The 17,020-nt window shown below is 58.1% G+C and overlaps 1 protein-coding gene across 1 annotated transcript; it reads left to right on the forward strand.

Annotated features, from left to right (window-relative positions):
* Nucleotides 1–2,542: 2,542 nt before the first annotated feature.
* Nucleotides 2,543–15,875, forward strand: PRDM12 (PR/SET domain 12). Its single transcript, XM_007194777.2, has 5 exons — nt 2,543–2,765; nt 4,532–4,722; nt 6,174–6,329; nt 13,975–14,086; nt 15,460–15,875. Exons 1-5 carry the CDS (start codon nt 2,543–2,545, stop codon nt 15,873–15,875), a joined length of 1,098 nt encoding a protein of 365 aa, XP_007194839.2.
* The last annotated feature ends 1,145 nt before the right edge of the window (nt 15,876–17,020 follow it).

Raw genomic sequence — 17,020 nt, forward strand, 5'->3', positions numbered from 1 at the left:
CCTCAGTTCACAAAGTCCAACCCAAACCATTGCACACATCAGGATACTGAGGCTCAGAGAGGGGAAGGGCCGACCCAAGGATGCACAGCAGTCCTCATCCCTCCTTGGTCTCCCGGAGGCGCTGAGGTTGGTTGCGGCTCCTGGTGACTCTCTTCCCGTCCACCAAGTCTTTGTAGAAGCCGAGGCCCAGGCGCGGGTGAGGTTCCCATGCCCGGACTCCATCCGCCCTCCTCAGACGCGAACTCTGGGCCCAAGCCAGAGCCAGTGTGACTCTCCGGCGACGTCTGGAAGAAAGTTGAGGTTCCGGGACCCTAACTCGCTCCTCCGCAGCTCTGCCCTCTGCTGGCGCCGGGCCCGACGGTCGCCCCTGCTGCCCAGTGTGGCTTCTCCCGGGCATCAGACTCGAGGTGACCCGGGCTCTGGGTCTGAAGGCCAGTGGTTGCTGCCTTCCTTACTCTACGCCCCGATGCGGACCCCGGGATGCCAGGAGACCACTGGCCGGAACGGGGTATGCAGAGGCCGGGTGTCTGCGGCCGCCAGGTGTGAGGCTGGCTTAGCAAAGGCAGGACCCTGTGATGGAGGGAGCACTTTGCCAAGGCGCCTGAGGACGGTACTCCTTGTAGGAAGGCCAGGCCCCCTGCCCCTCCACCCAAGTCCCCTCTCTGAGGACAAGGCCTGGGGAGTCCGATTCCTCCAGCTAACCGTGAGCCCAACGCACTGCCCTGAACGTCCAGAAAACCCGGCTCCGTTATCGGAATCTGACGTTGCGGGGAGGTGGGGGGTGGGGGTGGGTGGGGGACGGCTGAGGAGTTCAGCAGATGGAGATGTCCCTGTGCCCCCCATCCCTTGTCTGGGGCTGAAGTGGGGATGAGGCGAACCCTGGGAGGCGGCAAAGCCTGCAGGAAGCGGTGACCTTTCCCGCTTTGGCTCCGCGCTCAGCAGCTCCCTGTCTCCGGCGAAAGCCCGCGCTGGCGCTCTGGGTACCTCGGAACCTCCGCGAAGAAAGTCTACCGGTGGGACGAGGTTGAGGTGGGGTGGGGTGCGGAAGCGATTAGGGAAGAAGGGAGAGAGGAAGAGGGAGGCCAGAAGAGAAAGGATGAGAGCTAGGAGGCAAGAAGGAAGGAGTGCAGGACGCCGCACTAGGTCTCAGCTGAGCGAAGGAGCCTGGAGGCTCGAGCCTTAAGCCGAGGGCGCAGAGCGGCCTGGCCCGGGGCTGCCTGCAGATTCGGAGGGCGTTCGCTCCAGGGCACAGCCGCTGCTCCCATTCACGACGGTCCGGAGACCCCTTTCGGTCCCCCTGCCTCCGTAAGGAAAGCCTTTTCCAAGCGACCCGCGGCTATCTCGGATTTCGGTCTGCCCTTCCCGACCCCGACCTAGCCCCCCTAGGACCGGGGGACGGTCGCCTACGAAGCCGCCTCAGGCCGGGCTCAGCCCCGACGGCAGCCCCGCCCCGCAGCCCTGTCCGCCCAGGGAGGAGTTTGACAGCCGGCCGCGGGCAGCGAGCGGGGCGGCTGCAGCGGCCCGTTTGAAGCGAAGAGCAGGCCTCCGCAGCGCCGTCTGCGCAGGAGTTCAGCGCGGCCTACGCCGGGCCTGCTGGCTCCAGGGCGACTACCGCAGTCTGGGGCGTGGAGCCCGGGAGAGCGCGGGACCCGGCGGGCCGGGCGGGCCAGGGAGCGTAGGGGAGGTGAAGGCCGGCCCGGCCGGGCAGGGGTGCTGAGCGCAGATCCGGACTAGGATAGTGGCTGAGCGCGGGGCCCGAGGCCAGGCGTCCCCTCCGGCCTAGTCTGGTCCCTGGAGTCCGAGCGATCCTCGCTGCGCCCCCTGCCCTGCTCTGTCCCCTCCTCTCCTCGCCCCGGGCTGAGCCTCCCTCCCTGCCCGGCACTTCCCACGGGGAGAGGAGGAGGAAGAGGAGGGGGGTGGAAGGGCCGGGGAGGGGCGGGAGGACGCAGGGGGAACGTTCCGAGCGGCCCGAGCGCCCCCGCCCCTTGAGCTCTCGCGGCGAAGGCTCCTCGAGCCGGGCCGGGTACAACAAGTCTGTCCTCCGACGTCAGGGGGTCATTAATAACCAATTAGGAGGGTCACTGCGGCTCCTATAAAGGCGCTGAGATTTTGCCAAGGGGAAGACCGTCCGGGCCGGGTGTGCAAGAGGCGAGCGCGCGGCCGAGAGCCCCTCGCCGCCGTTTCTCTGAAGCCACCCGCCTCCCACCCACCCCGCACCGCCCCCCCTCCCCGCACCCGCCTCCGCCTCCACCCCTGGCTCTCCAGCCCTCCGCGCCGCCTCTGCCATCTCCGCAGATTTCTCCATCTCTCTCTTCATTTCTGCCTCGCTCCCCCTCGTTCACTTTCCTCCCAGCGCCCCCCTCGCCTCCCGCTCCCTCCAGCGTCCTATCCTCACCCTCCTCATCCTCCCCCTACTCCTCTTCCTTCTCCTCCTCCATCACAGCCCTCTTCTCTCGCCCCTGTGCTCCCCACTCGCCCACCACATCCCCGCCTCGGCCCGGCCGTCCGTCCGTCCCCGGCGCCGGCGAGCCCCGGGCCGCCCATGATGGGCTCCGTGCTCCCGGCTGAGGCCCTGGTGCTCAAGACAGGGCTGAAGGCGCCGGGGCTGGCGCTGGCAGAGGTCATCACCTCCGACATCCTGCACAGCTTCCTGTACGGCCGCTGGCGCAACGTGCTGGGCGAGCAGCTCTTCGAAGACAAGAGCCACCACGCCAGCCCCAAGACAGCCTTCACCGCCGAGGTCCTGGCGCAGTCCTTCTCGGGCGGTAAGTCGCGCCGTCGAGGCCGATCGCATCCCCTCCTCCCCGCGGCCCCTGATTCCCGGGCCCACACGCGCAGGACGCGGCGGGGACACGGGGCGTCGCAGCAGCTCGCGCCAATCTGGGCGTTCCAGATGCTGCGTGTGACTCAGTTTCCCGCGAGCCGAACCAGGGAGCGAGCGGCCAAGCCCGGGCGGGGAGGGGCCGGGGGGTGGGGCACCTCCACCCCGCGCGGCTCGGTGAAGAGATCTCGGCGTCCAGGCTGCCAGGCGCGCCGCCCCCGCGCTTCCCCATCCGCCCCTCACCCCTTAGAGCCGGCGGGTTCCCGGCATTTAAAGCCTTACTAGGCGTGTAATAGCAGTTGACTCAAAAAGAAGGGGTTTTAAATTCATTTAGTTAACTTGGGCTTGACCCGCGAAAGTTCCCACTTAAACCAAGAACTTTAAAAGGCAGCGGGGGCTGGGGAGGGGGCGGAGGGCGGGCGGGCGGGAGAGAAAGCCGCGGAGAGAGCGACGGAGAGAAAGAGAGAGCAAGAAAAGTTTCTTTTCTTTAAGATGTCTCAAGTTCTTACTCCTCATTCATCAACCCGCAAACAATATCTTTCCCCGGCGCTGGCATCTCTGCGCGTCGCCCCCTTTTCCCCCTTTACGATTTCTGTTCCTCTCTTAATTTACCGTGCAGACTAATTCCACTTCCATTCACGTTATGTCAACCATCTAATCCCCCCTTTTTGTAAGGGGAATTCCTCGGCCCCTTTTAAACAAGTCCCCTCCGCATTGAGCTACAATTTACTGCTACAGCATTCTTCCAGGGCTAATGAATTTAGAATTAGCAATTTCTTTCGAATGGAGCCGAATGAATGCGATCACTTTAACAGCGTGACAAATTGCCGGCCGCGCCGCAATGGACACCGTTTAACCCCCCCTTTCAGCTGGCCCGCTGGCCGGGTATTTTCCCAGGTAGCTTAGAGGGGGACCTTGTAAGACACGGAGGCCGCCCCTGTGCGCCTCGCCGCTCCCACTCCGGCTGCCCGACCAGGCGGGGGGACCCCCGGAGGTTGCGAGCCGCCCCGGCTCTTGTCCGCCCAGAGAGGCGACTTCGCGGCTCGCCTCGATCCGGGCACTGCCCTTCCTGGCACCCCGGATCCTGGCGGCAGCGAGGGACCCAGGCGCGCCCGGGGTCACCCAGAGAGCGCGAGACACGGCCCGCCGTCGCCCGCGTTTCTTTTGAGCTTCCGCCGCCTCGAAACTAGACTTCGTTTCCGGGCGCTGCCGGCCCGCCCCGGGCGCGAGGCCCGCCCCCCAGCACCGCGAAGGGAGTCAGAAGCCCTGACCGCGTCCTGGGTCCTCCGACCGTGCCCTGTGCTCGGTACCGCGACGCGCAGTGAGCGCCGAGCGACGCACGATCGGCCCAGAACCAGACAGGGTGAAAGAATCTCGGCTGGGCCGTCACCCCCTCGTGGGAGCGGGCCTCAGTTTACCCATTGGTAAAGCCACGCACTGCGGTCGGCTCAGTAGTTCTTAAACTTTGCCGGGGTGGAGGGCAGGGGAGGTTGTGGATGCTTAGAGAATTCGTGGAGAGACTAAAAACAAAAACAAGCGCAAACAAACAAAAATCTCTCCTCGAAATGAGTCCCAAAGCACCTCTCGCTTTCGGAGGGTCCCCGGGTTGCAATCAGAGGAGACTCGGGTCGCTGAGCCTCCACCCCCGGGGAAGAGCCGGGCCTCCCCTGCCTCAGGCTCTGACCCGGTCCCCATGCCTGGCGGCCACAGAGGTTCAGAAGCTGTCCAGCCTGGTGCTGCCGGCCGAGGTGATCATCGCGCAGAGCTCCATCCCCGGCGAGGGCCTCGGCATCTTCTCCAAGACGTGGATCAAGGCGGGCACCGAGATGGGCCCCTTCACCGGCCGCGTCATCGCCCCGGAGCACGTGGACATATGCAAGAACAACAACCTCATGTGGGAGGTGCGCGCGGGCTGCGGGGCGCTGGCTGCGGGCTGAGGGTGGGGCCCTGGCGTCCGGCCGCTACTTCCGCCCTCTCTGGAAGCCGCGGGCGCTTTGGGCCAGGCCTTGACGCTCCCTGAGGCCGGATCCTATGCCGCCTGATGCCTGGAGGTTCCTCCCCAAATCGCGAGGCGAAGGCGCTCTCCTCTGGCCGGCCCTAGGGATCACGTCCGTTGTTAGGTCCGCTTCATAGAGTAGGGCATGGAGACCCAGAGAGGCCATGCCCTTTGCCCAGGGTCCCACGGAGAGCTGGCAAGCCACTCCTGGGAGCCACCTCCCAGCCACCTGCATTCTTTCCCTCGCTCCAGAAGCAGCAAGGAAAGCCCCTCAAAGCCAGCCCTGGCCTTGGGGTGAGGGGTGGCTGGAAGGAAGGATGAAGGGAGCCCGTGCTCCTTGGGAGTCGGCTTCTCAACCCAAGCAGAATAATGACATTGGAAATGAACACCAATTAACTGGCAGAGTCGGCTTTCTGAGCCCTGGGCCTGCATTCCACCAGGTTATCGCAGCAGCCCTGAGTTATTATTCCCATTTTACCGAAGGAAACTGACCTTCCATCCAGGGTCTTCTGACCCTCCTCCTCCACAACAGTGCCAGATGCCAGGGAGGGCCACCCTTGGGACAAAGCCCCTCCCAGAGCACTTCCTCTTCTTGGGGCTCTCACCTTGAGGAGGCCAGGCTGAGGCACCCTCTCCCTAATGTCATTTCCCCTCCTCCCCCCACGGCTCCCCACCATAGACCCCACCTGGCAGACCATTAAGGAAACGAATGGGGCAAATCCTGCACCTGGTCACAGGAGCAAAGGAAGAGAGCAGAGGGCCATGAGGCCTCTCCTAGCCTCACCTGCTCCCACCTCTGGAGGCCTGGGCCGTGGTTGCCATCTCCACTTGTTGCTGGGTTAGGAAGTTGGGGTCCAGTTTGGTTTCTGAGTACTTTTGGCAGCTCCCGCAAAGGGGGCCTAGGCCAGGCCAGGGTGACACAGTGAGCCAGCCTTCCCTTTCTAGGCTCTTCTGTGTCCCCCGCTGAGGTCCTGGCCAGTGCTCTCTGCTGCTTTGGGGAGCACCTCTGCATCCCCGGAGAACTAGCTGGAGTGGATGCCACTTTGTGTGCTCAGTGATCTCTTGGAGATGCTTTTCATCTGGGGATGGGGAGGACACGGCAGCAGGAGCCTGTGGGGCCCCGGAGACTGACTCCCTGTTGGCCACTTCTAGCCAGCTGGCCTCAGGCAAGTCACTGTACTGCTCTGAGCCTCCCTTTCATTGGCTGGAAAACCAAGACAATAATAGCTGCGTCCACTTCCTGGGGATGGAGAGAGAGAGTGTGTGGATGTGCCCGGCCTGGGGCCTAGCCCTGGCCACGGGCGGCACACATGACACAGCCCTGCCTCACCTGCCCCCCGATTCACCTGCGCCCAGGTGTTCAACGAGGATGGCACGGTGCGCTACTTCATCGACGCCAGCCAGGAGGACCACCGAAGCTGGATGACCTACATCAAATGCGCACGTAATGAGCAGGAGCAGAACCTGGAGGTGGTCCAGATTGGTACCAGCATCTTCTACAAAGCCATTGAGGTGAGTGTGTGTACTGTGGTGTAGAAGCAGCGGGTACCGCTGGCGGGGGCTGGGGGAGCCGGGCCGCTGTGTCCAGGGACTGAGGTGGAGAGAGGGGCGTAGATGCTGGCCCAGCTGGCCCTGCCCAGGCTGGAGGACTGAGGCCCATGCATCATTGTCTCTGGGAGCACGACCTCCAGGGCAAGCTTTCTGCTGTAGATCAGAAAGGACAGAACTTTCCACTTTATGCCACCATGAATATCATGAGCACCTCAACTGGGGTCCCCGGATAACTGCTGAGAGGATGCTGGGGTTGAGAAGCCATAGAAATACAGAGAGAAAGACACCAGAAGGCAGCCCAGGGGAAGCATTTGGGTGGGAGAGAGGGCGTTGTGTCGGCAGCGTTTTGGCTGTGCGCTGCCCATCACCAGTGACGGGTGGACCACGTGCGACTCTAATCTCAGCTATCACATCCTGGTCACTTGTGGCGGCAGGCTTTTCCTAGACGCTGTATGCGCGTTATTGTATTTAATCCACAAGGGAGGATTCTGTGATTACCTCCAGTTTGCTGGGTCTCCCTTGGTGACTGGCAGACTCGGGAGCCTTCATGGGCATTTGTGAGGGATCCTAACACTAATGTCTGAGCCGGGTGAAGCTTCTCAGACGAGAGAGAAAGGGAGAGATTAAACAGCATATCCCATGGTGGGTGGGAGGTGCTGTCAGAGGAGCCGGCCAGGCCCAGGGCAGGGAGAGGTTCAGGCGGGATGGGAAAAGGAGGTGTCCCCAGTGGGGAAACGCTTGGGAAGAGGCAGACAGGCTCACAGTGTTTGGGGAGATGACGATAGCACAGAGCAAGCCGAGTGGTGGTAGCCGGGCGGTGGTAGCTGAGGCGGCCATGCTGTAGGACCCTCCCTGCTCGTTGTCTCTTGGCAGGACATTTGCTCAGCGTCCCGCCCAGGAGGGGGCAGGCAGCCCAGCTTCCCTGTGGCAGGTTGGTGGCGAGTGCTCTGCACGGGTGGTGGGGCTCTTCCCCCCGTAGTCCTCTGGACCTCACGCTTCTTCTCTTCTGTGGAGGGAGAAGCACGGTGCCCCTTGGGGTGCGGCTAGGCTTGGCTGAGTTTGGGGGTGTTCTGAAGGAGCCCTCCCGCCCCAGGCCAGAGAATGACTCTCCTTTCCTTTAGTCCGTTTTCTTCCTGTAACTCAGAGCCCCATGTCTTTCTAAGGCCCCGAGGGGCACTGGACAGTTGTCCCTCAATAACCAGGCCCCTGGGAATCTTCCAGGAGTGACAACAGAATGGCCTTTGCCTGGGCCCTGGTGTGGTCCAGCCAAGGGCTGGACCTGAGGAGAACCAAGAAGGGTAAAGAAAGGTTGGGAATTCCCTGGCAGTCCAGTGGTTAGGACTCGGCGCTTCCACTGCCGGGGCCTGGGTTCAATCCCTGGTCAGGGAACTAAGATCCCGAAAGCTGTGCAGCACAAAAGAAACAAAAAAGAAAGGTGAGCCGTTCTTGGACTGGGGTTCAAGTGAGGTGGGACAGTGCGAGGATAGGACTGACAGTGGCCCAGGCTGAGGACAGAGGTGTTTCTTGTGACTGTTGGCTGGGCTGCCACCCTGTGGGAGCAAGGGCCTCCCATTAGACATCCTAGGATCAGCCTCATGGGTGGCTGAACCTCACTTCTGGCAGAGAGCACCCCCCTTTACCCCCTCAACCTCACACGCGTCCTCACATTTGCACACTGCTTCCCGGCCACCCTGAAACAGATGAGATGGGGGACACACAATCATTCCATCCCTCCACGCAGACACACGCACGCTCACACACACACGTGCTTACACATAGGAGAGAGGGTAAGGATGCTGATATGATTTTGGCAAAAGAACTCCCCACGGCATCAGATGCGGAGGCCTGAGTCTCATCTTGCTGTTCAGGTCACACTGGCTGAGAGCTGAACAGAGTCGGGAAACATTAATAGACGTTTATACAGAAATTCAGAGTCGGAGGACAAGGTGGCTGAAGTGTATCTCCATGGAGGAATCTAAGATTATAAGATTTTTTAAAAGTCATCTACATTTGATTAGGAATTTAAGTTGAAAAAAAGAGGATCGGGAAAATCTACCGTATATGATCAAGATAAGTAGATATCACCGGTTTGGCTATTCATGCTTTTACAGAGTTAGCAAGCCGAGTGCTGGAGTGAGGAATAAGGAAACACAAAATATCACCCATTTTACTTTTAGTAAATGAAGATAGGTACATTTTTCGTGGTGGCAGTTCTCTTAAAGCAATGTGTCAAAATGTCAGATGCCGCTTACCGGACCAACCGTGTGTCCAGGTGTGTGTGACCACCGTGCAGCAGGGCTCGGCCAGAATAAATTTCTGCCGCTCCAGGCCACTCCCCGGACGCCTCTGGAATACGTGGGCTGTTTGTTCTGTGCGTGTGTGTGAGGGAGCCAAGAAGGGTCTGTGCTGTGACCTGTCTTCTTAATCTTTCCGTCACTCAGAACCACTGTGTATATTTCATAACAGTAACCCATTACTTGCCCCCAAAAAATGAGAAGAAACATCTTCATTCAATAAGCAGAATATACTACTGCTGCTCTAAAATTTCCCACAAATACAAATTAACAGCTGTCCAAACAGAGACGAGGGTGATGGGTCTCCAGGCCGGCCAGTCTGTGCAGAATCCCTAGGCGGGGTTTTGCATCTGGCTGGATCTACCAACATGTTATCCCAGGCTCTCCCCTCTCTATCTTCAACCACAGAAGAACTTACTGTAACCTCAGGTGCCTAAAATGACATTTCTAGAAAGCGCCCAGCACATAGCAAATGGGCACTAAATGTTGAATGAATAAGTCCAGGTGATGGGGGCTGGGTTGAAAGTGGACACACGGACCCTTTTCTCCCAAGAAAACAAAACCGGCAAAGACATCAGCTGCCCCAGGGAAGCAAGAACTTTGACCCCAAAACTCAACACAAGAAAACGATTTAGGAAGAAATTATGAAAATTTTGGATTTGGGAACCGGGAAGAAAATTCCCAGGCTTTTCCCCTCCTGAGTTTTTGGCAAATGACTGTGCCCTGAAGTGTGGGCTTTTTCTTTCAGCTGCTTTTCTTCTCATTTCAGGCAATTGAGGTTTGTTTTGGGGTTTTTTTCCCCTAGAGTCTCATAGCCCCATCTCTCTTTTTCTTGGCTCTATGAGGGCAAGCACAATTTTTCTGAACTTGCTCACTGGTGGGTGCAGTTAGGCACTTTGATTATTAATAATAAGCATAATTAATGATGCTACCATCTGTGGGGCAGTTACCATGTGCCAGCACCGTGCTAAGGGTCTTAGCAACTTTGAAAAACTCGAATCCACTCAGTCTGGTGCTATCACTATCCCTGTTTTTTTTTTTTTTTTAATCCCTGTTTTAATGACGTTGAAACTAAGGTTCAGGGAGATCTTGGGAGATTGTTGAGCTGTGATTTGAATCCAGACCTGTGTGACCCCACGGTGGAGCCCTTGGTCACCATGCCGTGGGAACTCCCTGGCCAATATCTATTTGCTGGAACTCTATTAATTGGTGTGTTGGGACATCTGTGGTACAATGGAAATTGATATTCATCCAGACACTGAGGTCCTTCTAGACAAGGGCTTCTGTACCACCGGGGGACGGGGAGGACATCAGACCCTCCTGGGAGCATATTCAATACTGTGACATGAATTTGTGTTAGGAAAACAAACCAAAACCCCCAAATGTTTTCAATTGATAATAAAAATTCAGAAATGGGTCAGGACAGAACTTCTGGGCCAATAGGGAAGGTGAATAGGCACCAGTTGGGAGAGTATGTAATTTGTCAACCAAGGAGTCAGGCGCTGATATTCATCCCGTGTCTTGATGATGTGGATTTTATGGTACAGGATTCATTTCTTTGGGAATTGCTTTGTTTATTGTGTATCCTGAGCCAGTCTCGGATCCCCAGAAAAGTAGATGAGCAGCTGATTCTCCTTCTCTGAGCCCCGTGGAAAGCCCTGGCTGGGCCAGGCCAGAGTGTTGGCCATAAAGAAACAGGGCTACTGAGGAGGCCTGCACAGGACCGTGGCCATTCTTTGCACTTAGGTGATTGGCTGATGGGACCCTGGCAGCCTCTGGACAACGGTACTAAGATCTCAGGGAAGAGGCTGCGGGTCTCCCCGGCACTCCTGGTTTCCATCTCTGGGGTCATTGCATGAGGGGTGTCCAGGAGCAAGCAGATGCCACAGGTCCAGGCCAGGACCTGCTGCTGGTTTCCCAGAGCTCTGAAGGGCAGAGAGAGACTCCAGTGCCCGGCCTCTGTGCGCGTGAGGCCGCCTTCCCCAGCGCTGCTTTACAGCTGGAGGCTTCTTGCTGTCTGGGGATGTGTGTCATTCTCAATTCTAGTAGGTTCTTTTTAATAGATTTCCTCTCTTTAAAAAATATTTTTTTGTATAAACGTAATATGTGCTCATTAATTCTTAAAAAATCAGATGCATCTTGTAGAAAATGAAAGTCACTCTGCTCCATCATGCTGTTCCTCACGCACCTTAAATCAGCATTAAAAAAAAAACTGGTCTCAAAACGACAAACCCTTCTGAGGAAAGATGCGCAGAAAACCGGCCACAGTGGCTGGGTGCCCTGAGTGGGAGAGAGAGTTACTTTTCCTTATATACTCCTTTGTGTCTGTATCACTGTTTTAATTTTTAAAATGCACTAGTAAAATTAATTTTAGTACATTTGAAAAATGTGTTAGTAAATACATGACTCAGCCTATATTGAAACGGTCAATATTAAAGCTCTTATTTTAAAAATATTATTCCCAACCACCATTTTAAATAATAATATTCAGAATTTGTTCTTGGCTCCTCATTCACCATCATGATTGTTGTTGCTGTTATATCTGTTTTATATTTAATAACAATTGTTAGTCAATTCAAATGAAAAGGCCGGTGTTGACTTAGATATTTGATTCCCGGACTGCATATCTGGGGGTGGAGATGCAGGTCCCATGGGGGACTTGCTGAACCTCTCATCCCACATCTGTGCTCCCCCCGGGCAGATGGGCCAGGGAAGAGGTGGCACCGGAGTGGCACTGGTGTCCTGGGAGCATGTGGGCCCAGCCTGTGCTGCTTTTTTTTTTTTTTCCGCTGCGCGGCTTGTGGGATCTTAATCCCCCGACCAGCGATTGAACCCAGGCCCTCAGCAGTGAAAGAGCCGAGGCCTCACCACTGAACCGCCAGGGAAGTCCCCAGCCTGTGCTCTTGATGGTCACTGAAGGCAAAGCCGCAGGTCATCCTGGGCCACCCCTCACGCTCCATGGGGACAACTGAAGGACCCCATGTCCCGGAGATGGCTGCCAGCTTCTCTGAGCGGTTGATGAGCTCTCGGAAAATAGTACAAACAGCTTTAAGTGCGTGGCCCCGTTGAGCCCAGACAGGCACCCCGTGAGGCTACAGAACCGTCCCTGCTTTGCAGTTGAGGAAACTGAGGACCAGTGACAGAAGGCACCTTGCGCAAAGTGGCACGCTCGGCAGGGGGGGAGCCCAAGTGGACCCCAGCGTGTGTGAGCCCAGGGACTGAGCCAGAAACCTCAGCAGTACCGTCTCCTGAAGGAAGGGGCGTGTACAGACAGTTGGACAAGGGGTTGGTTGCTTTAGAAGAACCATGATGTATAAACATCTGGTGTCGTGTGAGAATTGAAGCCAGGGGTTGGGACAATGTCAGAGGTGACATAATCAGAGTCTTAGAGTTGGGGGAGCCTCAGGGATCATACTCCCCACCCCCTTCACTTGAGGAGACAAGCTTAGAGAGACAGAGTGCTTGCCTAGGGTCACCCAGGGACCCAGTGACCGAGGGCCCACCGGCACCATCTCTCAGCAGCTTCCTTCACAGTGCATTTATCTTGAGTATTTTAGCTCCATCACCCTCTTTTCTCAGGGGTTCACAAAACTCTCTCAGCTCCAGCCTTTCTCCAGCAGGGCCTCCAGCTCTGACCCCCGCTGGCCTCCTGGACAGCGGCCGTGACTATGAATGACCAGAGAGGCCTCGAGGACTCTTGCCGTGGTGCTAGATTCTGACCTGCCTGCTTTCTTTGACGCACTGCCTAATTTTCCTTGGGTTCCGGGACTGCATTTGGTTTTTCCATATTTAAACCCCGTCAGTCCGAGCTGGTGTGACACCCTCTGCCCGGCTCCTCCTCACTCACTGTCCCTGAGGCTTGATGTGACACCCCATGGGCTGTAGGGTCTGTTGGGAAGGGGCACAGTGACCCCTGGCTGAGTCTTAGGAGGATGGATGTTGCCTAGGCCCCCCTGGAGCTTCACTTCTCCCACCCCCTCCTCTCTCTGCTTCCCTCTCCTTTCAGGGTCCAGCAGGCCTGGCTGTGCTGCTCTGAGGCTCTTCCTGGCTCGGACCAGAGGAAGGAAGGTGTGGCGAGCAGATCGGGGGTCTGCAGGCCAGAACCAAAGGGAAGGGGCGGGGGCCTTCTCTGTGACCGTGGAGGCCAAGGAGAAGGGCCCTATTCTGGTGTGATTTCAGACAGCCCTAGATGGAGTCCTGTGTGATCTTTTGTACTTCAACTAAAAGAAGACCCACCAGGAAAACAGTCCAGCCATTGCCCGGGGGGCGGCATCCACCTTTCTCTGGGCAGATCAGAGAGTGACCCCCAGGGTGGGTACCAGAGCTAGCTCCTCTGGGGTCCAGGCCTTGGGAGGCGATGGGCCTTCCCCTCTCTCGTTTGCTCTAGCTGGCTGGGGCCTGAAGGTTCTTTGCTTTGAGGAATAACTGGCTTCCACCAAAGGTGTGGCGGGCCCCTGGGCTGTCCCAGAGGGCGGGGTCAGCGCCACCTCAGGAACAGGCCTTCCACTGCCTTCCTGGGTTGTCACTGCAAAGCCCTCCCTCTTGACCGCAGGCACCATGTCCCTGGGGCAGGTCCTCCCCTGGGAGCAGCAGAGCCCTGTCACCATTTGTGGAGTTCTCTGCCGTAGACCTAGGACATGGCAAACGGATCTTGTTTAAGGCTGTGTGCCCCAGTATTTCCGGAGGTGGAGGTGTTCACTGAACTGAATGCTTCTTTTTTAGCCCCGTGCAGGAAGTCAGGCAGAGCCCTGTGATGGGGAGAGAAGGGTATGTGATGTGGTGCTGCCTCGTGGTTGCTCTGGATAAGAGATATTTCCAGAACATCATCAGGCAGGGTGTAACCGAGAACCACAGGGTGCCCCGCAGGCCACACTCCTTGGGAACGTCTGGCTCAGCCCCACAGACCTGAGGGCTGGCTGACTCTGCTTCCCCTCGGAGAGAAATGAAAAGTTTTCTAGCTTTCCTTCTTCCTTTACTTCTGCTTGCGGCAAGGTTTCCGTTCCATTGCTGTCAGTTTGGGAGCTCCTGTGTGGCCAGGAGACAGCTCTGGTCCCAGCAGCAGAGCCAGGACAGAGAGAGCGAGAAGCCCAGGCAGAGGGGGGCAGAGGGGCAGAGCATCCTAAGGCCTTCCGTGTCTGTGAAGCTTGCCGGAGATAGCTTGGAGGAAAGGGACCCAAGTGTGCCTTTCTTGGGGCTGAGACTGTATCCACATCTCCATGGTGGGCACCAGGACAGCCCCTCCCGGCTGTGAGGGGACCCCCCCACTCCCAGGCTGCTGCCTTCCTGATCTCCTTTTGCCTCCTTCCCTACAGATGATCCCTCCAGACCAGGAGCTGCTGGTGTGGTATGGAAACTCACACAACACCTTCCTGGGGATCCCTGGTGTGCCCGGGCTGGAGGAGGAGCAGAAAAAGAACAAGCATGGTAGGTAGTCCCCATGAGGCCACAATGACAAGGGGGCCACGGAAGCCCGAGAGAGAGAGTGTGAGTGAGTGTGTGTGTGTTTGTGTATTTGGCAGGGAGGCTCCTGGCCTCTGGGGACCCTGGTTCCACGTCCAGCAGCATCAAGCACATGGGACTTACTGGTTCTAGGAGGCCAATGCCCCTGGAGCCGCTGCCATGATCCAGGCATAGATAGAAGACAGTTCTGAGTTTGGACAAGACAGACTGTCTGGGAGCAGATTGGGTGGAGGAGCAAAGGGCCAGGCAGTAGGAGACTGGATTGAGTTCCAGTTCTGCTGTGCAATCTTGGGAAATGGCTCGGTGCCTCAGTTTCCCCACCTGTAAAAGAAGGATGTTGGGCGAGATGATCTCTAACCTCCCTTCCAGCTCTCACAATCTACATTTCCCTGCCCTGTCTCTGGTGCTGAGCCTGGCCCAGAGTAGGTGCCCAGTATAAACCTGTTGAATGAAGGCAGAGCAGAGTGTGCCTGTGTGTGTGTTGCAGCGGGGTGGGGTGGGGCGCTGATCATCACGGTGGAGACCATTTGCTCAAGACCTATTTCCTGCCAAGTATTGCGCTAAACCTTCTACAGGTGTCATCCCACATGGGTCCTCATAAAACCCTTGTGATATTTGGTTATCCTTATTTTTAGAGGATGAATCTGAGGCTCAGGAGCTACTGTTTATCCAGCCCTTGCTCTGCAGCTAATGTTTCACAAAACATTTCTCTGACCCTTACTGCAACTTTTGGGCGTGATGCTATTATTACTTCCATTTCAGGGATGAGAAAAGTGAGGTGCAGTTCACTGGTACACAGTAGGCATTCAGTAAATATTTGTGGGATGAATAAATGAAAGGTTTTGGGAGGGAGAGGAGGAGTTATAACAGTGACTACCACTGATGGAAGGTTACTATAAACCTGGTACTTCCCCATGTCCGGCCTCAGGCAGGTAAAGTGATCAGTACAGAGTAACCTTCAAAGACGTCAGTTTTTTGTGATTATCTCGTGTAGTCGTGCATAGCCCCGTGAGGTCGTAGTAGGTTCCCATTTTACGGATGAGAAGATTGAGGTTTCCCAAAGCTAAGTCACTAAGTCCCTGAGATCTCGCAGCATGGTCCGGAGTCCCACTCCTATTTGATCCCAGGCCAGGGCTCTTGCTGCCCCTCCCACCCCTCTGCCAGTGCCAGCAATCTGCGCAGTGGCCACCGGACGATCGGAGGCGGTTGGGCCCTGGGAGGGGCGCACGTGGGGGACGGGTACGGGGAGAACGGGCCGCGGCTGCGCGGGTTCTAACGAGGCTGCTCTCTCTCTCCCCCTCCCCGCCTGCCCCCCCGGGCCCCGCCCACGCGGCCAGAGGACTTCCACCCGGCGGACCCGGCGGCGGGCACCTCGGGCCGCATGCGCTGCGTCATCTGCCACCGCGGCTTCAACTCGCGCAGCAACCTGCGCTCGCACATGCGCATCCACACGCTGGACAAGCCCTTCGTGTGCCGCTTCTGCAACCGCCGCTTCAGCCAGTCGTCCACGCTGCGCAACCACGTGCGCCTGCACACGGGCGAGCGCCCCTACAAGTGCCAGGTGTGCCAGAGCGCCTACTCGCAGCTGGCCGGCCTGCGCGCCCACCAGAAGAGCGCGCGCCACCGGCCGCCCAGCGCCGCTCTGCAGGCCCACTCGCCCGCGCTGCCCGCGCCGCACGCGCACGCGCCCGCGCTCGCCGCCGCCGCCGCCGCTGCCGCCGCCGCGCACCACCTGCCGGCCATGGTGCTGTGAGCGCCGCGGCGCGCCCGCTCCCGCCCGCGCGCGCCTCCGCCGGCCAGCCCGCCGGGGCGCGCGGCGGGGCTGCTCTCCCTCCCGACTCGCACTCCTTGCGGCACGCGGCCGCCGGACCCGGCGCTGTAGGTGCGCCCCAGAAATGACGCCCAGGCATACACTCTTCGCCCCGTTTCGCAGATGAGGACACTGAGGGGTGACGTCCTTTTCGCGGGCCGCCCAGCTGGTGCAGCTGCTCGGCCGCCTCCTCTTCAGGGGGTCCCCATGCTCGGCCTCACCCCCGAGTCTCCCTCCTCTTGTGGAGTCGGCTGCCCAGGCTGAGAGCCCCCTGGTGGGTGCCAGGAGAGGGGACCGAAAGTCTCCGAGGGACCTCAGCGGGGAAAGGGGGCCCTCACCACCCCCACAGAGAGCCGCGTGTTGAGATGGAGCTCCCTGTCCCAGTGTGGGCAGCGGGCCCGGGCAGTACGCGCGTGTCTCCTCCTGCCTCTGAGACTGGTATCCTGCAATGTCAGGACTCACGGACGCGACCGTGAGAGTTGGAGACTGAAGGGGTTCAGGGGCAGGCAGAAGAGGCCGGAGAGACCTGCCCTTCCCTGCCAAGCGGGCCCTTCTCTCCTTCGGGCCACCTTCCCCCGAAAGTCGGCTCCTTGGGGATGGACGAGGCACAAATGTGCCAGGTAGGCTAAGAATGAAGGCAAGACGGAAATCCACTATGGGGACCCTGGGAAAGGCCCTGCCCTTCTTTGGGCCTCCGTTTACCCTTTCCCCATCTGTAAAATGAGAGGGTTGGACCAATGCCTCCTCCCCTTCAGCTCTGACATCAAGCTTGGAAAGTGGAAGTTTCCCGCCCCTCCTCGCCACTCTCCGACCCGAGGAGGCCAAGACTGGCTTCTCAGCCCGGAAAGCACCTCCGAGCTGTGCGGGATCCCAGGAGGTTCCGCCCTAGCTCTGTCCCAAGTTTCCCCAAGCTCCGGCCGTGGGCGCCCTCTGGTGTCGCCTTTCCCACCTTGCAGTCATTAACTAGAATTCCCGTAGGGCGTTTTGTAAAATAAACTATAATAATATTAATGAAAAGTACAAAATGTATAGAATTTTCAAAAACTTGTGTTCTACTTCCAGAAAATGGTCACTTTAACTTTGTAAAT

Source organism: Balaenoptera acutorostrata, chromosome 6 (assembly GCF_949987535.1).
Source record: "Balaenoptera acutorostrata chromosome 6, mBalAcu1.1, whole genome shotgun sequence".
Classification (NCBI taxonomy): Eukaryota; Metazoa; Chordata; class Mammalia; order Artiodactyla; family Balaenopteridae; genus Balaenoptera; species Balaenoptera acutorostrata.

Excerpts from the sequence above, each read along its gene's own strand:
- PRDM12 (XM_007194777.2), top strand. The coding sequence starts at position 2,543 with ATGATGGGCTCCGTGCTCCCGGCTGAGGCCCTGGTGCTCAAGACAGGG. Across the intron at positions 2,766-4,531 it reads GGCGCAGTCCTTCTCGGGCG|AGGTTCAGAAGCTGTCCAGC; the intron begins GTAAGTCGCGCC and ends TGGCGGCCACAG. Across the intron at positions 6,330-13,974 it reads TCTTCTACAAAGCCATTGAG|ATGATCCCTCCAGACCAGGA; the intron begins GTGAGTGTGTGT and ends CCTTCCCTACAG.